This window comes from Osmerus eperlanus, chromosome 6 (assembly GCF_963692335.1).
Source record: "Osmerus eperlanus chromosome 6, fOsmEpe2.1, whole genome shotgun sequence".
NCBI lineage: Eukaryota > Metazoa > Chordata > Actinopteri > Osmeriformes > Osmeridae > Osmerus > Osmerus eperlanus.
In genome coordinates, this window is record NC_085023.1 from 22,508,769 (window position 1) to 22,533,597 (window position 24,829).

Below are 24,829 nucleotides of genomic sequence, written 5' to 3' on the forward strand. Positions count from 1 at the left end.
AGACTGTTAAAATAACATTACACACATTTCAATTGAGTTATATTTAAGTAAAATCTGACGTAGACGGGACATAGATCAGTTATTAAACCGTAGCAATTAATTTGGTTTCTTTCTTCGCTATTGAATAGAAGGCATTGCGTTTATGGATTTCGGCTGCCCTCCTCTGGCAGAACATGGTTAAGCAATCCTGTCCACGTGTCCTGCTTCTCAGCAACATGTACACTCGTTTAAGTGGTCTGCGCCAGCCAGTAATTCGACCTGGCACAGAATATATTTCACAATAATCTGTTATATGAACTAAACATACACAATTATGACAGTAAATTAACATGCAATAATCGACTGTTTTAAATCATCCCAATCAATATTCATAAAATAGAGAAGATATTAACATAAATGTAAAAACCTCCGCCCAGCCACGCTACGCTGTGAGCTAAATCTCGGGTAACCGGCCTGAGGTTCTGTACTACCAAGGCTGTGACGTGTCTTTTCCTACCTCCCCAGCTAGCAGCAACAACACACTGTCTGGTTGGAAGATTTGATCGCCAATCGTCACTGCTAGGTAAGATAATTTACCTATTATTTTAATGAACCCTCTCGCTCTAGAAGTTGTTGTTGCCATTAATTGATTACCCTGGCCTTGGTAGCTATACTTTATCGCTAAATAGTAGCCTACGTGCTGAAAGTTAAATAGCTAGTGCTAGGCTATCGAGCTCAGATCATTAAAGTAGATTTACAGGCAAAAGCACGGTTGTGTTTTTTGTCACTCAGCCCGTAGTTTAAAACTAAAAACAGGTTCGATGTATTGCAACTCTGTTTCTTTAACAGTAGCTTTTAACATCAAAGTTGATAACCAGTACAGTGAAAAAGTGGCACTAGGACGAGCTTAGTTAGTCTGTCCTGTCTCATTACATTGTCAGAAAGACAATCAAGTTAAACGCTGACTTGAATCCAAATGTTTCCTGACAGCGAGTTGGGAAATCTACTTGCACTACTCAACTAGTTATTATGAAGTGGCTGTTACTCTGCTTGTAGATGATAAGTAGGTGTTAAGTCCACTTCACCGTGGTTTGAGGTTATTAATCACTTTGTTTGGCAGCAATCCTCAGGTCACAGTGCCATGTTGCAAAGGTTCGCGTTGTGTTCCCGCCTCCGATCCAGGCCTGCTCAGGCTAATGTCTGCCCTCTCATTACCCGGGCAGTGTCACAGACTAAGTGTATGTAGCTAGCTACCTGCCTTTCAACACCACAGCCCAACACTGCTGTTTCTAGCACCCCTGACGGGAGAAGACAGGGCGTGACCCAGGCCTGCTTGTCTGTTGCAGTCCCGCTCACCCGCTCTCATGGAAAGTCGTTTGCCCACCGCAGTGAGCTGAAGCAGGCGAAGCGCGTGGTGGTGAAGCTGGGCAGTGCTGTGGTGACCCGGGGGGATGAGTGTGGCCTGGCCCTTGGCCGCCTGGCCTCCGTCGTGGAGCAGGTGCTTTAGATCAGGACACCCCAGACACACACAGTATTACACTCTGGAGAGCTGAGTGTGATGATGACTCCTCACTTACCGTCCAAGTTAAGCCGCTGGTGTCCTCAGGTGGCGGTGCTGCAGAACCAGGGCAGGGAAATGATGATCGTCACCAGCGGGGCCGTTGCGTTTGGGAGGCAGAGGCTTAGGCATGAGATTCTACTCTCTCAGAGCGTCAGACAAGCCCTGCACTCCGGACAGAACCAGCTCAAAGAAATGGTACAGAAATGGTACCCAGCCTCAGAGAGGAAGGGTCTTAACTGGTGTTTTGTTGACTTGCTGATCCTGTCCCTTTGTCCCTGTGTCAGTCTGTCCCAGTGCTGGAGGCCCGGGCCTGTGCTGCTGCCGGCCAGAGTGGCCTCATGGCCTTGTATGAAGCCATGTTCACACAGTACAGCACCTGCACCGCACAGGTATGTACAGCACATCAACTTGTGTGTGATAGTCAGTGAAAGTTTCCAGATACTATCAACCAGCAAGTGTTCAGTGCTGGAGGAAGCAGATGCCGCTGTATGTGTGCAGATCCTGGTGACCAACCTGGACTTCCACGACGAGCAGAAGAGGAGGAACCTGAACAGCACGCTGCATGAGCTGCTACGGATGAACATCGTCCCCATCATCAACACCAACGATGCCGTGGTGCCCCCGCCTGTGCCCAACAGCGACCTGCAGGGGGTAAATGTGGGTACTGTGTGCCGGGCATGCTGGGAATGCAGGGGGTAAATGTGGGTACTGTGTGCCGGGCATGCTGGGAATGCTTCTTGTTGGTGATGGTGACGGCTAGCTGGTACCTCTGAGTGGTGTGCTACTGCATCATAGCTGTCTGTTATCACACATATTTGTTTATTTACAATTGTCATCATGTAGGCCTGCTTCAGTTTGCTCTGATGTCTTTTCTGTATTTAGTCACAGTAGGCTAATGGTAATAGTGCATGCTAATATAAGCGTGTCCTTAAGTTGATGGGCATCCCTGGATAGTCTGCATGGGCTTCTGTTCATCCTGATGTGTGTTATTATTTTAGTCCATAGTTTACATCATCACGGTTCATGTTGTGTTTGCAGGTCATCAGCATCAAGGATAATGACAGCTTGGCAGCGAGGCTGGCTGTTGAGATGAAAGCTGACCTCCTCATCGCCCTGTCAGATGTTGAAGGTGAGCACAACAATCTTGTATTGCTCAGAATGGCGTAGTGTGGTTACATGTTTTGATTGTTGTTGCTGGGTTCCACAGGCCTGTATGACAGCCCCCCAGGCACAGACGATGCAAAGCTGATAGACATCTTCTATCCAGGAGATCAGCAGTCCATCACCTACGGCACCAAGTCCAGGGTGGGCATCGGGGGCATGGAAGCAAAGGTCGGTCCAATGTGCTCCTGAGGTCTGATGTAGTTGGGTTTGCTGTTGTCACCAATACTGGGATGGTAGACCCTAACCATGTGCTGTTGTCAACAGTACTGGGATGTGAGCATGTGCTGTTGTCACCAGTACTGGGATGTGAGCATGTGCTGTTGTCACCAGTACTGGGATGTGAGCATGTGCTGTTGTCAACAGTACTGGGATGTGAGCATGTGCTGTTGTCACCAGTACTGGGATGTGAGCATGTGCTGTTGTCAACAGTACTGGGATGTGAGCATGTGCTGTTGTCACCAGTACTGGGATGGTAGACCCTGACCATGTGGTGTTGTCAACAGTACTGGGATGGTAGACCCTGACCATGTGCTGTTGGTGCGTCTGCAGGTGAAGGCAGCGTTGTGGGCGCTGCAGGGAGGTACGTCGGTCGTCATCGCCAACGGCACCCACCCCAAGGTCACAGGTCAGGTCATCACTGACATTGTGGAGGGTAAGAAGGTGGGCACCTTCTTCTCAGAGGTGAAACCTGCAGGTGAGTCACTGACCCCTCACACACTGCAGACAGGCTGACCTGCAGACCTGATGACCTGCAGACAGGCTGACCTGCAGACAGGCTGACCTGCAGACATGCTGACCTGCAGACACGCTGACCTGCAGAGGAGAAGAGGTTGTTTGATGGCTGCTGTGTTATCAGGGTTAAGGTTAGAGTGATCCCTGTGTTCTCAGGCCCAACGGTGGAGCAGCAGACAGAGATGGCCCGGCAGGGAGGGCGGGCTCTCGCCTCTCTGCTTCCTGAGGAGGTGAGTTCTCCTCCCCTCCCCCGGACTTCACCCCTCTGCCCCCCCTCCCCTACCTACACCCCCCTCCTCCTACCTACACCCCCCTCCTCCTACCTACACCCCCCCCCCTACCTACACCCCCCTACCTACACCCCCCTACCTACACCCCCCTCCTCCTACCTACACCCCCCCCCCTACCTACACCCCCCTACCTACACCCCCCTCCTCCTACCTACACCCCCCTCCTCCTACCTACACCCCCCCCCCTACCTACACCCCCCTACCTACACCCCCCTCCCCTACCTACACCCCCCTCCCCTACCTACACCCCTCCCCCTATCTACACCCCTCCCCCTGGCCTCACCCGTATGTACTCAGGTTCTCAGTGTCCCTGAACTGTCCTGCTTCCGTTCTTCTCATGTGCAGAGGGGAGAGATTATCTGCAGGCTGGCCGACCTGCTGACGGAGAAGAAGGAGGAGATCCTGAATGCTAACAAGAGAGACATGGAGCTGGCCACATCATCAGGTACATACAGGACGGACATGGAGCTGGTCTCATACAGGAGAGATATGGAACTGGTCTTATCAGATTCAGGGTTAGAGAGACATGCTGATCTCATCATCAGGTCCAGGGTTAGAGAGACATGCTGGTCTCATCATCAGGTCCAGGGTTAGAGAGACATGCTGGTCTCATCATCAGGTCCAGGGTTAGAGAGACATGCTGGTCTCATCATCAGGTCCAGGGTTAGAGAGACATGCTGGTCTCATCATCAGGTCCAGGGTTAGAGAGACATGCTGGTCTCATCATCAGGTCCAGGGTTAGAGAGACATGCTGGTCTCATCATCAGGTCCAGGGTTAGAGAGACATGCTGGTCTCATCATCAGGTCCAGGGTTAGAGAGACATGCTGGTCTCATCATCAGGTCCAGGGTTAGAGAGGAGTAGTTGAGTTCCTGTGTCTCCGTGTTTCCCTGCAGGTCGTCTTTCCGCGCCCCTGCTGAACCGTCTGAGTCTGTCCTCCTCCAAGCTGAACAGCCTGGCCATCGGTCTGCGCCAGATCGCTGTGTCGTCCCAAGAGAGCGTGGGCCGGGTGCTGCGCAGGACCCGGCTGGCCAACAACCTGCAGCTGGAGCAGATCACCGTGCCCATCGGGGTGCTGCTGGTCATCTTTGAGTCCCGGCCAGACTGTCTCCCTCAGGTCAGGTCAGGCTGAGAAGGTGGGGAGGTGGACAGGGTGGGGGGATGGACAGGGTGAGAGGGTGGGGAGGTGGACAGGGTGAGAGGGTGGACAGGGTGAGAGGGTGGACAGGGTGAGAGGGTGGACAGGGTGAGAGGGTGGACAGGGTGAGAGGGTGGACAGGGTGAGAGGGTGGACAGGGTGAGAGGGTGGACAGGGTGTGAGGGTGGACAGGGTGAGAGGGTGGACAGGGTGTGGAGGTGGACAGGGTGAGAGGGTGGACAGGGTGAGAGGGTGGACAGGGTGAGAGGGTGGACAGGGTGAGAGGGTGGACAGGGTGAGAGGGTGGACAGGGTGAGAGGGTGGACTGGGTGTGGAGGTGGACAGGGTGAGAGGGTGGACAGGGTGGACAGGGTGTGGAGGTGGACAGGGTGAGAGGGTGGACAGGGTGAGAGGGTGGGGAGGTGGACAGGGTGAGAGGGTGGACAGGGTGAGAGGGTGGACAGGGTGAGAGGGTGGACAGGGTGAGAGGGTGGACAGGGTGAGAGGGTGGGGAGGTGGACAGGGTGAGAGGGTGGACAGGGTGTGGAGGTGGACAGGGTGAGAGGGTGGACAGGGTGTGGAGGTGGACAGGGTGAGAGGGTGGACAGGGTGAGAGGGTGGACAGGGTGTGGAGGTGGACAGGGTGAGAGGGTGGACAGGGTGGGGAGGTGGACAGGGTGAGAGGGTGGACAGGGTGTGGAGGTGGACAGGGTGAGAGGGTGGACAGGGTGAGAGGGTGGACAGGGTGTGGAGGTGGACAGGGTGAGAGGGTGGACAGGGTGAGAGGGTGGACAGGGTGAGAGGGTGGACAGGGTGTGGAGGTGGACAGGGTGAGAGGGTGGACAGGGTGAGAGGGTGGACAGGGTGAGAGGGTGGACAGGGTGTGGAGGTGGACAGGGTGAGAGGGTGGACAGGGTGAGAGGGTGGACAGGGTGTGGAGGTGGACAGGGTGTGGAGGTGGACAGGGTGTGGAGGTGGACAGGGTGAGAGGGTGGACAGGGTGAGAGGGTGGACAGGGTGAGAGGGTGGACAGGGTGAGAAGGTGGACAGGGTGAGAGGGTGGACAGGGTGTGGAGGTGGACAGGGTGTGGAGGTGGATAGGGTGAGAGGGTGGACAGGGTGTGGAGGTGGACAGGGTGAGAGGGTGGACAGGGTGTGGAGGTGGACAGGGTGAGAGGGTGGACAGGGTGAGAGGGTGGACAGGGTGAGAGGGTGGACAGGGTGAGAGGGTGGACAGGGTGTGGAGGTGGACAGGGTGAGAGGGTGGACAGGGTGTGGAGGTGGACAGGGTGAGAGGGTGGACAGGGTGAGAGGGTGGACAGGGTGAGAGGGTGGACAGGGTGAGAGGGTGGACAGGGTGTGGAGGTGGACAGGGTGAGAGGGTGGACAGGGTGAGGAGGTGGACAGGGTGAGAGGGTGGACAGGGTGTGGAGGTGGACAGGGTGAGAGGGTGGACAGGGTGAGAGGGTGGACAGGGTGTGGAGGTGGACAGGGTGAGAGGGTGGACAGGGTGAGAGGGTGGACAGGGTGAGAGGGTGGACAGGGTGAGAGGGTGGACAGGGTGTGGAGGTGGACAGGGTGAGAGGGTGGACAGGGTGTGGAGGTGGACAGGTGAGAGGGTGGACAGGGTGAGAGGGTGGACAGGGTGAGAGGGTGGACAGGGTGAGAGGGTGGACAGGGTGAGAGGGTGGACAGGGTGAGAGGGTGGACAGGGTGTGGAGGTGGACAGGGTGAGAGGGTGGACAGGGTGAGAGGGTGGACAGGGTGAGAGGGTGGACAGGGTGTGGAGGTGGACAGGGTGAGAGGGTGGACAGGGTGAGAGGGTGGACAGGGTGAGAGGGTGGACAGGGTGAGAGGGTGGACAGGGTGTGGAGGTGGACAGGGTGAGAGGGTGGACAGGGTGTGGAGGTGGACAGGGTGAGAGGGTGGACAGGGTGAGAGGGTGGACAGGGTGAGAGGGTGGACAGGGTGAGAGGGTGGACAGGGTGTGGAGGTGGACAGGGTGAGAGGGTGGACAGGGTGGGGAGGTGGACAGGGTGAGAGGGTGGACAGGGTGTGGAGGTGGACAGGGTGAGAGGGTGGACAGGGTGAGAGGGTGGACAGGGTGAGAGGGTGGACAGGGTGAGAGGGTGGACAGGGTGTGGAGGTGGACAGGGTGTGAGGGTGGACAGGGTGAGAGGGTGGACAGGGTGTGGAGGTGGACAGGGTGAGAGGGTGGACAGGGTGTGGAGGTGGACAGGGTGAGAGGGTGGACAGGGTGTGGAGGTGGACAGGGTGAGAGGGTGGACAGGGTGAGAGGGTGGACAGGGTGAGAGGGTGGACAGGGTGAGAGGGTGGACAGGGTGTGGAGGTGGACAGGGTGAGAGGGTGGACAGGGTGGGGAGGTGGACAGGGTGAGAGGGTGGACAGGGTGTGGAGGTGGACAGGGTGAGAGGGTGGACAGGGTGAGAGGGTGGACAGGGTGTGGAGGTGGACAGGGTGAGAGGGTGGACAGGGTGAGAGGGTGGACAGGGTGAGAGGGTGGACAGGGTGAGAGGGTGGACAGGGTGAGAGGGTGGACAGGGTGTGGAGGTGGACAGGGTGAGAGGGTGGACAGGGTGGGGAGGTGGACAGGGTGAGAGGGTGGACAGGGTGTGGAGGTGGACAGGGTGAGAGGGTGGACAGGGTGAGAGGGTGGACAGGGTGTGGAGGTGGACAGGGTGAGAGGGTGGACAGGGTGAGAGGGTGGACAGGGTGAGAGGGTGGACAGGGTGAGAGGGTGGACAGGGTGTGGAGGTGGACAGGGTGAGAGGGTGGACAGGGTGTGGAGGTGGACAGGGTGAGAGGGTGGACAGGGTGAGAGGGTGGACAGGGTGAGAGGGTGGACAGGGTGTGGAGGTGGACAGGGTGAGAGGGTGGACAGGGTGAGAGGGTGGACAGGGTGTGGAGGTGGACAGGGTGTGGAGGTGGACAGGGTGGGGAGGTGGACAGGGTGGGGAGGTGGACAGGGTGAGAGGGTGGACAGGGTGTGGAGGTGGACAGGGTGAGAGGGTGGACAGGGTGAGAGGGTGGACAGGGTGAGAGGGTGGACAGGGTGAGAGGGTGGACAGGGTGAGAGGGTGGACAGGGTGAGAGGGTGGACAGGGTGTGGAGGTGGACAGGGTGAGAGGGTGGACAGGGTGGGGAGGTGGACAGGGTGAGAGGGTGGACAGGGTGTGGAGGTGGACAGGGTGAGAGGGTGGACAGGGTGAGAGGGTGGACAGGGTGTGGAGGTGGACAGGGTGAGAGGGTGGACAGGGTGAGAGGGTGGACAGGGTGAGAGGGTGGACAGGGTGAGAGGGTGGACAGGGTGTGGAGGTGGACAGGGTGAGAGGGTGGACAGGGTGTGGAGGTGGACAGGGTGAGAGGGTGGACAGGGTGAGAGGGTGGACAGGGTGAGAGGGTGGACAGGGTGTGGAGGTGGACAGGGTGAGAGGGTGGACAGGGTGAGAGGGTGGACAGGGTGTGGAGGTGGACAGGGTGTGGAGGTGGACAGGGTGGGGAGGTGGACAGGGTGGGGAGGTGGACAGGGTGAGAGGGTGGACAGGGTGTGGAGGTGGACAGGGTGAGAGGGTGGACAGGGTGAGAGGGTGGACAGGGTGAGAGGGTGGACAGGGTGAGAGGGTGGACAGGGTGAGAGGGTGGACAGGGTGAGAGGGTGGACAGGGTGTGGAGGTGGACAGGGTGAGAGGGTGGACAGGGTGAGAGGGTGGACAGGGTGTGGAGGTGGACAGGGTGAGAGGGTGGACAGGGTGAGAGGGTGGACAGGGTGAGAGGGTGGACAGGGTGTGGAGGTGGACAGGGTGAGAGGGTGGACAGGGTGTGGAGGTGGACAGGGTGAGAGGGTGGACAGGGTGAGAGGGTGGACAGGGTGAGAGGGTGGACAGGGTGTGGAGGTGGACAGGGTGAGAGGGTGGACAGGGTGAGAGGGTGGACAGGGTGAGAGGGTGGACAGGGTGTGGAGGTGGACAGGGTGTGGAGGTGGACAGGGTGGGGAGGTGGACAGGGTGGGGAGGTGGACAGGGTGAGAGGGTGGACAGGGTGTGGAGGTGGACAGGGTGAGAGGGTGGACAGGGTGAGAGGGTGGACAGGGTGAGAGGGTGGACAGGGTGTGGAGGTGGACAGGGTGAGAGGGTGGACAGGGTGAGAGGGTGGACAGGGTGTGGAGGCTTGTTGTGTGTGCGAGTGTGACTGATGGCGTTGTCCTGGACACAGGTGTCAGCCTTGGCCATCGCCAGTGGAAACGCTCTGCTGCTGAAGGGTGGGAAGGAGGCAGCCAACACCAACAGGACCCTGCACCAGCTCACACAGGAAGCGCTGTCTGTCCACGGGGTGAAGGAAGCCGTTCAGCTGGTGAGACAGGGGAGGGCCAGCAAATATTCATGTTGATAATATATCTATGCATGTACACGTGCCTTCCGACCGATTGTTTAGATCATTTCTATATCAAGTAATGCACAGAGTCGCCGGATTCAAAGAAAGTACAAGGAGACAAATCTGATCGCAATACAAAGTTGTCTAGTTCTCTAGTCTTCATGTAAAACCATTGAAACATATTGGTGGGACGTCCCCTCCCCTGAATATCAGCTGTCAAGGTGATCGGTCCCAGAGTTACCGCACGTGTGCACGTGCGCACGTGTGCATCCCGAGCAGTGGAAACTTCCAGAGTTCTCTGACCCTAGGCTTGACCAGATGGTTTACTGAGTACAGATAAGGTTAAACATGTTTATGGCATCTCTAGTAAGATAATGGTCAGCCTAGGTCAGTTTGTTTACGTAAGCCTCGTGTTATCTATAGGTCATGTGAGGAGGGGGCTCTCTGCTGACAAGGAATGCTAAGCACCAGTATTATTCAGTATAAAACATTACATTCTTAATTTCTCCGACACTAATGATCTATCTATTTTACACGTGTGTGTATATGTGATGTGTGTATATGTGATGTGTGTGTATATGTGATGTGTGTGTATATGTGATGTGTGTGTATATGTGATGTGTGTGTATATGTGATGTGTGTATATGTGATGTGTATATGTGATGTATGTGTGTATATGTGATGTGTGTGTGTGTGATGTGTGTGTGTATGTGATGTGTATATGTGATGTGTGTGTGTGTGATGTGTATATGTTATGTGTGTATGTGATGTGTGTGTGTGTGTGATGTGTGTATATGTGATGTGTGTATATGTGATGTGTGTATGTGATGTGTGTGTATGTGATGTGTGTATATGTGATGTGTGTGTATGTGATGTATGTGATGTGTGTGTATGTGATGTGTGTGTGTGTGATGTGTGTATATGTGACGTGTGTATGTGATGTGTGTATGTGAATGTGATGTGTGTGTATGTGATGTGTGTGTATGTGATGTGTGTATGTGATGTGTGTGCAGGTGAGCACCAGGGAGGAGGTGGAGGACCTGTGCAGGCTGGACCAGCTGATCGACCTGATCATCCCCAGAGGCTCATCCCAGCTGGTGAGGGAGATCCAGCGGGCAGCGAGGGGCATCCCCGTGCTGGGCCACAGCGAGGGAGTCTGCCACGTGTATGTGGATGCAGAGGCCAGCATCGACAAGGCCCTGGACATCAGTGAGTCAGAGGAACACGTAGTTTTGAAGCCTGTTTTCTAGGATGTTCTGTAAATAGCTCATGGTGATCTGTCTGGATGTTTCTCCAGTCAAAGACTCCAAGTGTGACTACCCTGCTGCCTGCAACGCCATGGAGACGCTGCTCATCCACAGAGATCTGCTGAGGACACCTCTGTTTGACCAGATCATAGACATGCTCCGAGTAGAGCAGGTACACACCACACACACCATACCTCTGTTTGACCAGATCATAGACATGCTCCGAGTAGAGCAGGTACACACACCACACACACCATACCTCTGTTTGACCAGATCATAGACATGCTCCGAGTAGAGCAGGTACACACACCACACACACCATACCTCTGTTTGACCAGATCATAGACATGCTCCGAGTAGAGCAGGTACACACCACACACACCATACCTCTGTTTGACCAGATCATAGACATGCTCCGAGTAGAGCAGGTACACACACCACACACACCATACCTCTGTTTGACCAGATCATAGACATGCTCCGAGTAGAGCAGGTACACACCACACACACCATACCTCTGTTTGACCAGATCATAGACATGCTCCGAGTAGAGCAGGTACACACACCACACACACCATACCTCTGTTTGACCAGATCATAGACATGCTCCGAGTAGAGCAGGTACACACCACACACACCATACCTCTGTTTGACCAGATCATAGACATGCTCCGAGTAGAGCAGGTACACACACCACACACACCATACCTCTGTTTGACCAGATCATAGACATGCTCCGAGTAGAGCAGGTACACACACCACACACACCATACCTCTGTTTGACCAGATCATAGACATGCTCCGAGTAGAGCAGGTACACACACCACACACACCATACCTCTGTTTGACCAGATCATAGACATGCTCCGAGTAGAGCAGGTACACACCACACACACCATACCTCTGTTTGACCAGATCATAGACATGCTCCGAGTAGAGCAGGTACACACACCACACACACCATACCTCTGTTTGACCAGATCATAGACATGCTCCGAGTAGAGCAGGTACACACACCACACACACCATACCTCTGTTTGACCAGATCATAGACATGCTCCGAGTAGAGCAGGTACACACACCACACACACCATACCTCTGTTTGACCAGATCATAGACATGCTCCGAGTAGAGCAGGTACACACACCACACACACCATACCTCTGTTTGACCAGATCATAGACATGCTCCGAGTAGAGCAGGTACACACACCACACACACCATACCTCTGTTTGACCAGATCATAGACATGCTCCGAGTAGAGCAGGTACACACACCACACACACCATACCTCTGTTTGACCAGATCATAGACATGCTCCGAGTAGAGCAGGTACACACACCACACACACCATACCTCTGTTTGACCAGATCATAGACATGCTCCGAGTAGAGCAGGTACACACACCACACACACCATACCTCTGTTTGACCAGATCATAGACATGCTCCGAGTAGAGCAGGTACACACACCACACACACCATACCTCTGTTTGACCAGATCATAGACATGCTCCGAGTAGAGCAGGTACACACACCACACACACCATACCTCTGTTTGACCAGATCATAGACATGCTCCGAGTAGAGCAGGTACACACACCACACACACCATACCTCTGTTTGACCAGATCATAGACATGCTCCGAGTAGAGCAGGTACACACCACACACACCATACCTCTGTTTGACCAGATCATAGACATGTTCCGAGTAGAGCAGGTACACACACCACACATTACTGCTACCTGTGTTCGTGTCACCCTGGTAACTGGACCATTACTGCTGCTTGTTGGACCTCACATCATATTAATACATTAATACAAAAGACACTATAGACATGCAGCGCATTCGCCAGGAATCCTTATTGACACCAACAATTTCGAACATCTCCCTCACATATGGCCATGGGTGATCAGGAATGTCTCTATTCTCAGTCATGTCCACATTGCTAACTCCCGCCATCTCTTCCTTTTTTGTATTATTATTTTTATATATATTTTATTTTTTCCAACCTTTCAAAACTAGTACAGTAGAGTGAGGTACTCATCAATGATGCAAACTTTATATATTTTTGAAACGTTTGAAAGTTTGAAAACAATATTTAAAACAAAACAAAATTCTAAACTTTTTTTGCTCACACAGAGAAAGGAGAGGAGGCCTTCAAACCTTTTTACACAAAAGATTTCACAACACAAAAAAGTTAACATTTGTTTTTTACATTTGTATTTTTTGGAAACTTTTTTCAACCTTTTGGAATTTGTTTTTCACACACATAGTGAAAGGAGATGAGAGGGGAGGAGAACAGAGTAAGCAGAGCAGAGGACAGTAGAGTATAGTAGAGGACAGTAAACTACAGTAGAGTACAGCAGAGGACAGTAGAGTACAGCAGAGGACAGTAAACTACAGTAGAGGACAGCAGAGGATAGTAGAGTCACAATGTATGCTTCATGTTTTGGCTACCCGCAATGTTTTTGGGGCTATCTTGTTGTTTATGATCATAGACCTACGCACTTTTTATAAAGCTCTTTCGCTAAGTCGCTTTGGATAAAAGCATCTGCTAAATAATAAATGTAAATGTAAAGTCAGGTTCTCATCAATGATGCAAACAAAGGGTTAACCCTAACCCAAACAAAACAATCTCCACCTTTTTTCCCCAAAATATTGTTCTTGCCTTTTGCCTCGCCCCTCACTCTGCACTCACTCCTCTCTCCTCCCTACATGCTCTCACTCTGCACTCACTCCTCTCTCCTCCCTACATGCTCTCACTCTGCACTCTCTCCTCTCTCCTCCCTACATACTCTCACTCTGCACTCTCTCCTCCCTACATGCTCTCACTCTGCACTCACTCCTCTCTCCTCCTTACATGCTCTCACTCTGCACTCTCTCCTCCCTACATGCTCTCACTCTGCACTCACTCCTCTCTCCTCCTTACATACTCTCACTCTGCACTCTCTCCTCCCTACATGCTCTCACTCTGCACTCTCTCCTCCCTACATACTCTCACTCTGCACTCTCTCCTCCCTACATGCTCTCACTCTGCACTCTCTCCTCTCTCCTCCCTACATACTCTCACTCTGCACTCTCTCCTCCCTACATGCTCTCACTCTGCACTCTCTCCTCCCTACATGCTCTCACTCTGCACTCTCTCCTCTCTCCTCCCTACATACTCTCACTCTGCACTCTCTCCTCTCTCCTCCCTACATGCTCACACTCTCACTCTGCACTCTCTCCTCTCTCCTCCCTACATGCTCTCACTCTGCACTCTCTCCTCTCTCCTCCCTACATGCTCACACTCTCACTCTGCACTCTCTCCTCTGTCCTCCCTACATGCTCTCTGCACTCTCTCCTCTCTCCTCCCTACATGCTCTCTGCACTCTCTCCTCTCTCCTCCCTACATGCTCTCACTCTGCACTCTCTCCTCCCTACATGCTCTCACTCTGCACTCTCTCCTCCCTACATGCTCTCACTCTGCACTCTCTCCTCCCTACATGCTCACACACTCACACAGACTCGCTCCATGCTTCGTAAACTACCTTTCGTTTGTTGTGCGTGATTGCCAGGAAACGTGTCCAATGACAATACATAATATTGATCATGCCACCAAATACGGATTCAAAGTAAAGTAACAAGCCTGGCTTTAAAATGTAAGAAGTACAAAGTACAGATATTTGTGTGAAAAAACTTTAGGAGTGAAAGTAAAAAGTTGTCAGGAAAATGAATTGTGAAGTAAAGTACTGATGCCAGAATATTCTACGATAACTTCCCATCTCTGCACCACACACAGCCAGACCTGGGGGGTGTTCCATCAACGTCGATTAAGGGAAAGTCTCGCTTACTTCAGCGAGAGTTCCGTTCCATTAAAGTGGCTTATTCTAGTTCTAGCTACGTAACCAAGGTAACTTATACTTCGGAACTAGCCTGCCCCTTGTCAGGCTAAAAGTCAAGCTAAACAGAAGGGCTCTGGCTAAACTAAGATGTGTTGCAAATAATTTAAAACAGGCAGAAACAGAATATCAAAAGACAGTTCCGTCGAGTAAATTCCTGCTCGCAAAGCACTTTGTTCGGAAACATAAGTGCAGACTTTTTTAAGTGCAGACATGAATGAATTTACGTGTTTACTTCATCTCCAAAGAATGTATTAATTTAAATAAACAAGTTAAGAAATAATGTCACTTTAACTGTTTTAAAAAGCCGTTGGTTAATTGACATAAAATAAGGCCTCAGAAACTAAGCAGAGTTACAATCAAGTATGTCATATCCGTTCTCTGACAACCCTGTGGTGGATGAAGGTGCTCAGATTATACAAAGAGCGTTTATCCCACCAGCCCCAAGAGTCTTCAGAGGGAAGTAATGCTTCCCTGACCAGTATCTGTGGAAGAGGTATAGGTTCAGACCAGTATCTGTGGAAGAGGTATAGGTTCAGACCAGTATCTGTGGAAGAGGTATAGGTTCAGCAGGCCCAGTATCTGTGGAAGAGGTATAGGTTCAGACCAGTATCTGTGGAAGAGGTATAGGTTCAGACCAGTATCTGTGGAAGAGGTATAGGTTCAGACCAGTATCTGTGGAAGAGGTATAGGTTCAGCAGGCCCAGTATCTGTGGAAGAGGTATAGGTTCAGCAGGCCCAGTATCTGTGGAAGAGGTATAGGTTCAGACCAGTATCTGTGGAAGAGGTATAGGTTCAGACCAGTATCTGTGGAAGAGGTATAGGTTCAGACCAGTATCTGTGGAAGAGGTATAGGTTCAGACCAGTATCTGTGGAAGAGGTATAGGTTCAGACCAGTATCTGTGGAAGAGGTATAGGTTCAGACCAGTATCTGTGGAAGAGGTATAGGTTCAGACCAGTATCTGTGGAAGAGGTATAGGTTCAGCAGGCCCAGTATCTGTGGAAGAGGTATAGGTTCAGCAGGCCCAGTATCTGTGGAAGAGGTATAGGTTCAGCAGGCCCAGTATCTGTGGAAGAGGTATAGGTTCAGCAGGCCCAGTATCTGTGGAAGAGGTATAGGTTCAGCAGGCCCAGTATCTGTGGAAGAGGTATAGGTTCAGACCAGTATCTGTGGAAGAGGTATAGGTTCAGCAGGCCCAGTATCTGTGGAAGAGGTATAGGTTCAGACCAGTATCTGTGGAAGAGGTATAGGTTCAGACCAGTATCTGTGGAAGAGGTATAGGTTCAGACCAGTATCTGTGGAAGAGGTATAGGTTCAGACCAGTATCTGTGGAAGAGGTATAGGTTCAGCAGGACCAGTATCTGTGGAAGAGGTATAGGTTCAGCAGGCCCAGCATAGTTTATCTAGATAGATTTAATTGTCACTATTATATATTGTGTATATTAAAAATATATATACATAGAGAAACACTTTTGCAACTCTTAAGGATGGCAATGAACACATAAGAGCAGCCTACCATCCTTCGTAGAAAGTAGTAGAAAGGAGAGTAATAGACTATAATATTAGAAATGAGGGTAGTAGACTGCAGTCTATGTAGGTAGGCCTAGACTATGTAGTCTGCTGGAATCACACACAAGGAAGCAAACTCACTGTAGCCAAGCCTTGACACTGTTCAGTCTGTCTGCATCTCTGTGTGTCTTTGCATGTGGGACATTCTTGAACAGGGTTGGTGACTTAAAAAGGTTTAGGAAAGGCAACTATGCCAGGAAATATGAAGGGTATACTTTGCCCTAAAGCAGTACCTGAATGTTATCATCAGTTTTCCAGGTAATCTTGAAACACAAAGAATCAAGGAGACTTTTTATTCAATTGTATAAAGCATGTTCATTGTTTAGAGTAGCCTATATGTTGACAAGCCTCTATATCACTTTACCTCTCCTTCTGGCTTCCCCAATATTATAGGTGCAATATACTGTCCCCATGGGTGTATCCAGGCCCACTGGAAGACTCAGGGGGTGACTGCCTGGTGCCCCCAGGGTTGAAAGTGTTTCTAAAATGATCTCTAGAGTGGCAAAAATTAGACCAAGTGCCCTACTGTCTGCCATTCACATTGTGAAATATGCTTGAGTGCCCAGGGTGCCCCTTAACACAGTAAATGATAGTGTGCCCTCTATACATTTCAAAACATGTCTTAATGAGTTTCTTTATTGTAGAGAAAATGTGATGCAGTACCCTATAAGGTGCCCTTACAATGGTCTAAATTTGACTGTTCCCATGCCCTTACTTCCAATGGAAAGGGTGCTGTTATGAAGTTCCCTTTATGCTACCCCTACATGACAGTGTCCCAAATGGTTCCCTTTCCAAAGAAGACGATTAGATGCTGTGCCCAACAGTCTCCCCTACAATGTGCCCACTAGGGCATGCTTTCCCAAAGTGAGGCCGTGACGACACTTGGGGTGTTGTCCCATTCCCATTGTTACACTGGTGAGAGCCCATGTCGTGCAGTAGCTGCCCTTCAAACAGCCACTGTCTGCCACTGTCTAAGCCCCCTCTGGATCTGTGGAGGCAGACTATGTTAATTGGAAATATGGGGCAGCTGTCCATACACTGTCAGACAGAATAGTAATAATTGGATTTGGATTAAATATGCACGCGTAATATAATAATTATATATTCTTAGTCATGCTGAGCAATTTAAAAATGACTGTTCTGCCAAGCAATGTGTGCTACAGTTTGGGTCACCTTCTGATCTGAAAGTTTGTGCTGGATCTGTGCAATAATACTTATTTCAGTGAATCCCCATTTTAGTCATGGTTATCTTTCCCTTTTATCTTAAAGCTCAGCATTTAGCCTATCAGTTAATAAATGTGTGTGGCAAAGTTATTTTGAAGAAATTTATTAATTTTGTTCAAGATGTGAAGACAAAAACATTATTAGCCCACATCAAGTGCAATTAACCATGGCCTTCTTCAGTGTTATGAATTTGGTCCTACAATTTTCAATTGCTGCCACGTTCTTTTTGGGGCTATTATTCTCAATATCCTGTTGAGAATATTGGCCATAGGCTAGGCCTACTGTCAGAACGGTTTCAGACAGCTCATCAAACTACGCTAATTATCAGTAGGCCTAACTGTATAGTTATGTTAAGTAGATTTGGTAGGCCTACAATTTACGCATTTTAACGGTCGTATTGGTTTGACAAGTTGTCTCCCTTGCCGTGTTAATTGAGGCAACATTGCCCTTTTTGGGGACAACTCCCCAAAAAATCAATTTACGCTGCTGAAAATAACACCCCTCTGCTGGTTTACGCTTTGCTTTTTGCGACTTAACTCCTCTTTTCGACGATCGCCTGATCTGGGCTGCACAGTCTAAGCTTATTGAGGTCTAGCTTGAATTAGCGTTGCCTGTTAGTGGAACAGAACGTTAGTGGAACGGCTTGAGGCTTAAGTCTAAGTTGACGTTTACCCAAGTGAGACTTATTCGTGTAAACCCCCCTGCTCTGAGTAGAGCAGGTGAAACGCAGCGTCTATCCACAGCTCGTATGGTAACACAGTGTTGTGTTCTCCCAGGTCAAGATCCATGCAGGGCCAAAGTTCGCGTCCTACCTCACCTTCAGCCCGTCAGAGGTCAAGTCCTTAAGGACAGAGTACGGGGACCTGGAGTGCTGCATCGAGGTGGTGGACAGCATGCAGGACGCGCTGGACCACATCCACAAGTATGGCAGCTCCCACACCGACGCCATCGTCACTGAGAATGGTGAGAACACACGCACACACACAGACAGAAACAGTCTCGTTCAGAGTGATCAGTCTCCAGATGACCTGTGTTGTGTTCAGAGGAGACAGCAGAGTGATCAGTCTCCAGATGACCTGACCTGTGTTGTGTTGTGTTCAGAGGAGACAGCGGAACAGTTCCTGCAGCAGCTGGACAGCGCGTGTGTGTTCTGGAACGCCAGCACTCGCTTTGCTGATGGCTACCGCTTCGGCCTGGGTGAGTAGCTCTCCTGGGGGAGTAGATCTCCTGGGAGAGTAGATCTCCTGGGGGAGTAGATCTCCTGGGAGAGTAGATCTCCTGGGGGAGTAGATCTCCTGGGAGAGTAGATCTCCTGGGAGAGTAGCTCTCCTGGGGGAGTAGATCTCCTGGGAGAGTAGATCTCCTGGGAGAGTAGATCTCCTGGGGGAGTAGATCTCCTGGGAGAGTAGATCTCCTGGGAGAGTAGCTCTCCTGGGGGAGTAGATCTCCTGGGAGAGTAGCTCTCCTGGGGGAGTAGATCTGCTCTAGGTGCAGCCACCATGGTTCTCTCTCTGCTGACTGTGGCCTGTTGTGTTCCAGGGGCGGAGGTTGGCATCAGCACGGCCAGAATCCACGCCCGCGGGCCTGTGGGTCTGGAGGGGCTGCTCACCACCAAGTGGGTCCTGCGGGGGGACGGACACACAGCAGCCGACTTTTCAGAGCAGGGCAGCATGAAGTTCCTCCACGAGAACATCCCTGTTCCTCAGAGGAACCTCAGCTAGGAACCATGCAGGTTCTGGACAGGATCACCCGGAATGACTAATAACCCAGAGGTTTGTTAGCTCTACCATACTGAACTCCTCCTGTTACTACAGACTGCTAACATAGACCCCTCCTGTTATTACAGACTGTAAACACCCCCCCCCCCTCCTGTTACTACAGACTGCTAACATAGACCCTCTCCTGTTATTACAGACTGCTAACATAGACCCCCTCCTGTTATTACAGACTGCTAACACAGACCCCTTCCTGTTACTACAGACTGCTAACACAGACCCCTTCCTGTTACTACAGACTGCTAACACAGACCCCCTCCTGTTACTACAGACTGCTAACACAGACCCCCTCCTGTTACTACAGACTGCTAACACAGACCCCTTCCTGTTACTACAGACTGCTAACACAGACCCCTTCCTGTTACTACAGACTGCTAACACAGACCCCCTCCTGTTACTACAGACTGCTAACACAGACCCCCTCCTGTTACTACAGACTGCTAACACAGACCCCCTCCTGTTACTACAGACTGCCAACACAGACTGTAAACACCCCCCCCCCCCTCCTGTTACTAAAGACTGCTAACATAGACCCCTTCCTGTTACTATAGACTGCTAACCCTAACTGCTAACACAGACCCCTCCTGTTACTACAGACTGCTAACATAGACCCCTTCCTGTTACTATAGACTGCTAACACAGACTGCTAACACAGACCCCTCCTGTTAGTACGGATCTGAAGACTGTCGTCTGACTACAACACCCATCCTAGACCAGCTGTTGTTCTTTCTGCTGCTTGTGTGACTGGGAGCTGCCAGGCCGGCTCCACTGAGCTCCTCCTGAGACCCTCTCCTCGGGCCCGGATACCCGGACAGGACCTGGGCCTGCTGACAGGATCAGGAGGCCTTCTGGCCTGCTGACAGGATCAGGAGTGTGTGCCTGTGCGTGTGGACACGGCTGAGCTGGCCTCGTGGATGTTACTGATACTCCACCAGCTCCTCGCTCGGTTCCTTTGAAATAGTGAAAGCATTCTACTGTCGTCATGGTTATGTGGACTGTTTGAGTGTAAGGGGTTTGTACAGTATTTTGTCAAGTTCATTACAACATCTGGGAAAGTCTTTGCTGAAAATAAGTTTTGGTTATTGTCTGCCTTCAGATTTCAATAAATGTTCTTCTGAACAGTTCCATATTTGAGGTACTGTTTCATATTTGTCACATTTATGGAAAAATAAATAGTTGGAAGCCTTGGTTTACAAATGTATTATTTAATGAGTAGGCAAATTCTTTGTTGATCATTACACCCTGTTTTATTTTGATTTACTGGAATTTAACATCAAAAACAACATTTAATTGCGAAACCTTTTAAACATCAACTGTGTTGAGCTCTTGGTAATCTACACATGCTACATAGACAGGATGACAGGCCTTTACACAGATGAAATTCATGAGTTTTGTTAAAACACTACAAACATGAACGCAGGATCCTCAGTTAGAAATTGCACCTGTTTGTTGCCGCTGTGAAGCTGCAATACTGCATTAGTGACTGCTACTGTCCTACTATACACAGGTCTGTTAGTGCATATACTACTGTCCTACTAAACACAGGTCTGTTAGGCTTCTCTCTCTCTCTCTGTGTGTGTGTGTGCGCGCCTCCATAAAGCTGACTCCTGCCTCTAGGCCTTTATTACAGCTACACCAGGACAACCTGGCCTGTGTTCAGCCAGCCTCATCCAGGTGTCTCTCTCCCTTGATGTCAACATCTCCCTGGATGTTGTCGGTGTGAGCTGGTGTCAGGCTGCTCCGCAGCAGCTCTACTGGGTTTATTTGAGCTCTGTGACACGGCGCACAGAGCCGATGGAGGTGCTGAGGCTGCCCCAGTCGCTGTGCTTGTTGTACTCTCCGGGGCGCAGGAAGTACTGGCGACCGCGGTAGTTGGGGTGCTCGTGCAGGATCCAGTAGCCCTCCATGACGCTGCAGGAGGACACATCCCGCAGGCGGAAGCGGTCCTGCAGGTTCGGGCAGTCGTCACTCAGCTCCATCATCTTCCCCCCGAAGTCCGACCTCTCGAAGATCTTCATCCTGTAGTTCCCGCTGTACTGCACACAGGGAGGGCACCATCACCTTGTGACTCATCAAACGTACAGTAACACTTACCTGGCTGGATGCATTATCAACTGTGAGCTTCAGGAAATACAACTGCCTGGATATAAGGGTTCCGGAATGTAGTAGATCTACCATCTTGACATACACGCGTTACTGTACTACTCATCCGGTCTGTTAGTGAACGGCAACAGGTCTTACAGCAGGAATCATTCTGCAGGAACGGATGCAGTCGTTGAAGCCAGACCAGCGGTGGTGGTCGGGGTACTTGCCCCGGGTCAGCATGTACTGGTAACCGGAGAAGTTTGGCTTCTCGTAGGCCATCCAGCAGCCGCTGTCCACGCGGATGGAGTTGCAGCGGGAGAAGTGTGAGTGCATGTCGGCACAGTCACCGCTGCACTCATAGTGACGGCCCTCGAAATTCCTGCCCTCGTAAAAGATTATCTGAGCAGAGGAGTCAACGTTTAATGAGGATACTTTATTGACTTTAGTACTACACACTACTAAGAATAGGCTATATATTAGCCTACGGTACATTACGAAAATATTACTGTACTTTATTCGAATTTAGAACCGGACATTACATGAAAGATATGGCATTGAACGTGCCTACTAACCATTCACAAAGAAGATTGCAGACATGCAACATCAAATCATTATGACCGACTATTGAATACATCTGACATGAAATGGTAGTGTGATATGTTCTTTTATCTTTCAGTGAGAATAGTGTGTGCTTACCTTGCCCATCATGACTGCGAAGGTCGACAGGACAAGCCTGTCCACTGCCCGGAGCCATTTATGTGTCTGAAAAGAAGAACTAAGCTTTGTTATTAAAATCAGGTGAGTTATCCTGTCAGCACAAACTGTTATATTCCCCCACGACTAGTCTGAGCACATGTCATCCACATACACCCTGTGGATGTAAAGCTATTGTCACACAAACAAAGCTGGCCTCAGATAATAGAGTTGCAAACTCTGTATTTGTTGCTGAGGAAAAACAGTCAACCAACCATGTAGTTATATAGTATATGAACCATTATAGTATATGTTGTTATGAACCAGTATATGTGGTTATGAACCAGTTTGAAACTATGTCACGACCACACACCACACACACACGGCCAAGTTGGCCTACTATTTTCCACTGTGTACAGCCTCTTTTGGTTTTATATAAATAATTGTATTATCGGTTGCAAGTAGGCCTAATCTCAGTAGCCTATAGTGCATTGTAGTTTTCCCCAATATTGGTAAAATACGTTTACAAACTATTCAAATTAATAGGTTGGAAGTACAGATCACCAATATTGTGCATTGCCAATTCAGGATGACAGCGGACAGCCTGTCCTGCATCAAAGCTGTTCCGTGTCAGTCCGGCATCAGCTGTGCTGCGCAGGGGAGGCGGCTCTCCTTAACAGGCCGGTCTGCTGCCCGCTTCCCTGCTACACACCGGACACGATGGCTGGTGGCTCGTACACAATAGTGGAATATTTCGGGGGAGATGACGGTTATCGTTGCGGTTACTGTAAAAATGAAAAAGGCAACTTCTCTCACGGTAAGTCATCAGTTTTTTTTCTTTCAATTCATTAGCAGTATTACTTTAAAGTGGTATAAAGCGCCGCTGACTAACAGCTAACGCAGGCTAGCCAGGACACTAGCATTTTCACTCGTTCTGCTATGACTAGACCTGACCGACGAGCGTGTGAACTCAGTACTCAAACAAACAAGACCTACTAGTGACTTAAAAACGACGGATTCTCATGAAACGTCTAACATATTTTAGATTCACAAGGTACAAGTGTGGGTTGCCAGGCAAACCTAAGTTTGTCACATACTGGCCACGAAATCGAATGCAACAAGATTAAATCGTAAACTCGGGGCTGCTCAGGCAAATAAAACAAGGATCATCGTTCCGTAGCAAGTTGCTAATGTTAGATATCTAGCTAGGCTACGTAGCCTAGCTTGTGACAGCTTTCCTCAAATCTAGTATACAGCTGCATCCTGTGTAATGACTGGTGGTGGTTGTGTTTCCTTGGTTTTCTTCACAGTACTGTATTAGGGAAATAAGGAAGTTAGCGTCTTGGCTAACTAGCTAACAAGCTAGTATTAGAGCAGTCTTAGTATCTGCCAGCGAGCTATCTAGCTTGATAGCTATCGCTTACCAGTTAGCTAGTTGGCCAAACATCAGCTGTCGCTTTCACTTGGCCTTGTCAAAGAGGAAGCAGAGGATCAGCCGTGAATTATGAGCGGGTTCAGGTTTTCCATTAACTGGAAACGTGTCTTTCAATTAAATGTCCAGTGAACTAGGGTACTACATAAGGCATTCACATGAACGTTTGTGCTGCTCTTTGTAACATAAATGGTGTCTTAAGACGCATGGACACTTTGCCTTGGGTGAAAAGTTCCTGTCATCGACAAGTTTCACACTGTCAGGAAATGTCAGGCTCTTGTGTCATTTTCTCAATGTTGACTTTACAACCATTAGTCGAAGCCGAGCAAAGGTGACCAGCGGATACTCATAGTCTACATGTTTTATGATCACTGTATAACTGCACATTCAGCCAGAAACCCCTGAACCACACACTGAACACTGTCTGACTAAGGTTATTCCAGTTCATCTATCTAACCTGCTCCGTAACACCTACCTGAAGAGGAGAGTTCAGGCCTCTCTCTCCAGCGACCAGATTAGGACCTTCCAGTGTGTTTCTAGGAGAGAGGACACACTGGCTTCATCATTATGAAATGTGAGTTCTAGGAAATGGACACTGTGGGAAGGGGGGGACCTGAATGTAGCAGCATCAAGCATAAAGACCTCCCTTCTTTACCAACCACCTGTTAGTTTGGTAAGACTGCAGGTTTGTCATGTAACCTCATCTCAGCCATCAGTCAGCCCACACGGTGGTTTCAGCTCAGTCTGGAGTCTCTAACCACTAAGCTAACCCTGTCCCTCCAGTCTTCATGGGCCAGGAGTCTGTCTGGAAGACAAGGGCTTCCGTCGCTGGCACACCTGCCTTTGAGACAGAGCTATAAAAGGCTGTGTAAGCAGATGGATGAGGATGTCACGTGTATGGGAGTGTAACAAGGTGTGTGGAGGCTGGGAGGGATGGCTATAAGAGGGCTCAGGCAGTCCCTGCCTTGCAGTCAATGAAGGAGAGTTGAGAAGAGCAGGAAGGGCAGTGTAATCCCAGGGTGATCATCCCAGGGTGATAATCCCAGGGCAGGTAGTTAAGCCCTGAGGCACAGGGGCCAGTGAGGAAGGACGTGGCACCGTGCTTAATCCCATGGTGGTGGTGGGGGCCAGGCAGGCAGAGAGGCCAGACTCATAGAAGCAGTAACCTTGTCACCTGTGCTGATCCTGTGTGGACCAGAGAACCAGCCTGTCAAAACCAGCCTGTCAGAACCAGCTCACATCAGTGTTCACCAGCTTCCTCTCTCTGTGTCTCCCACAGTCCCTGCACACCTGAATGGAGCCCTTTGTCTGGTGCAGATCAGGTGTGACCAATGCACAGGTGGTCTGTTATATCACACAGATGGGCTGTGTTAGGGCCCAGGGTGTGTGTTAGGGCCCAGGGTGTGTGTTTTAGGGCCCAGGGTGTGTGCTAGGGCCCAGGGTGTGTGTTAGGGACTAGGGTGTGTGTTAGGGCCCAGGGTGTGTGTTAGGGCCTAGGGTGTGTGTTAGGGCCCAGGGTGTGTGTTAGGGCCCAGGGTGTGTGCTAGGGCCCAGGGTGTGTGTTAGGGCCCAGGGTGTGTGTTAGGGCCCAGGGTGTGTGCTAGGGCCCAGGGTGTGTGCTAGGGCCCAGGGTGTGTGTTAGGGCCCAGGGTGTGTGTTAGGG

The 24,829-nt window shown here is 50.8% G+C and overlaps 3 protein-coding genes and 1 long non-coding RNA gene across 9 annotated transcripts in view; 2 read left to right on the top strand and 2 right to left on the bottom strand.

Annotated features, from left to right (window-relative positions):
* LOC134022707 (uncharacterized) overlaps nucleotides 1-24,829 on the bottom strand; it is a 110,317-nt gene that overhangs the window by 20,634 nt on the left and 64,854 nt on the right. The window lies entirely within an intron of this gene.
* aldh18a1 (aldehyde dehydrogenase 18 family, member A1) lies at nucleotides 488-20,085 on the top strand. Of its 5 annotated transcripts, none has more exons than XR_009930671.1 (19): nucleotides 490-562; nucleotides 1,100-1,217; nucleotides 1,326-1,477; nucleotides 1,586-1,735; nucleotides 1,825-1,929; nucleotides 2,039-2,197; nucleotides 2,579-2,669; nucleotides 2,748-2,872; nucleotides 3,254-3,398; nucleotides 3,593-3,666; nucleotides 4,072-4,171; nucleotides 4,622-4,842; nucleotides 9,097-9,234; nucleotides 10,269-10,464; nucleotides 10,553-10,674; nucleotides 17,958-18,144; nucleotides 18,283-18,378; nucleotides 18,721-18,977; nucleotides 19,210-20,085. XR_009930671.1 is itself a non-coding variant. In XM_062464446.1 (18 exons), the coding sequence occupies exons 2-17, from the start codon at nucleotides 1,121-1,123 to the stop codon at nucleotides 18,356-18,358; spliced, it is 2,223 nt and encodes a 740-aa protein (XP_062320430.1). In that variant the 5' UTR covers nucleotides 488-562; nucleotides 1,100-1,120; the 3' UTR covers nucleotides 18,359-18,378; nucleotides 18,721-18,860. The 5 variants fall into 5 exon arrangements, 3 of the variants coding, with proteins under 3 accessions (XP_062320430.1, XP_062320428.1, XP_062320429.1); XR_009930672.1 differs by having other exon boundaries at nucleotides 18,721-18,953; nucleotides 19,586-20,085; XM_062464446.1 differs by lacking the exon at nucleotides 19,210-20,085 and having other exon boundaries at nucleotides 488-562; nucleotides 17,958-18,209; nucleotides 18,263-18,378; nucleotides 18,721-18,860.
* On the bottom strand, nucleotides 20,342-22,351 carry LOC134022706 (gamma-crystallin S-1-like). Of its 2 annotated transcripts, XM_062464459.1 has the most exons (4): nucleotides 22,299-22,351; nucleotides 21,738-21,803; nucleotides 21,198-21,440; nucleotides 20,342-20,992 (listed from the first exon to the last, which is right to left on the bottom strand). In XM_062464459.1, exons 1-4 carry the CDS (start codon nucleotides 22,347-22,349, stop codon nucleotides 20,717-20,719), a joined length of 636 nt encoding a protein of 211 aa, XP_062320443.1. In that variant the 5' UTR covers nucleotides 22,350-22,351; the 3' UTR covers nucleotides 20,342-20,716. The 2 variants fall into 2 exon arrangements, with proteins under 2 accessions (XP_062320443.1, XP_062320444.1); XM_062464460.1 differs by lacking the exon at nucleotides 22,299-22,351 and having other exon boundaries at nucleotides 21,738-21,818.
* Nucleotides 22,347-24,829, top strand: part of LOC134022705 (arginyl-tRNA--protein transferase 1) — a 41,626-nt gene continuing 39,143 nt past the window's right edge. Inside the window, exon 1 of the mRNA XM_062464458.1 lies at nucleotides 22,347-22,551. Within this exon, the coding sequence (XP_062320442.1) occupies nucleotides 22,455-22,551 (97 nt within the window). The 5' untranslated portion in view covers nucleotides 22,347-22,454. The remainder of the gene's footprint in view (nucleotides 22,552-24,829) is intronic.

Coding starts and splice junctions, on each gene's coding strand:
- LOC134022706 (XM_062464459.1), bottom strand. CDS start 22,349: ATGCAGGACAGGCTGTCCGCTGTCATCCTGAATTGGCAATGCACAATA. Junction 21,804..22,298: donor ATTGGCAATGCACAATATTG/GTGATCTGTACT, acceptor TCTTCTTTTCAG/ACACATAAATGGCTCCGGGC. Junction 20,993..21,197: donor CCTGCAGAATGATTCCTGCT/GTAAGACCTGTT, acceptor CCCTGTGTGCAG/TACAGCGGGAACTACAGGAT.
- aldh18a1 (XM_062464444.1), top strand. CDS start 1,121: ATGTTGCAAAGGTTCGCGTTGTGTTCCCGCCTCCGATCCAGGCCTGCT. Junction 2,873..3,253: donor TCGGGGGCATGGAAGCAAAG/GTCGGTCCAATG, acceptor GTGCGTCTGCAG/GTGAAGGCAGCGTTGTGGGC. Junction 3,667..4,071: donor CCTCTCTGCTTCCTGAGGAG/GTGAGTTCTCCT, acceptor TCTCATGTGCAG/AGGGGAGAGATTATCTGCAG.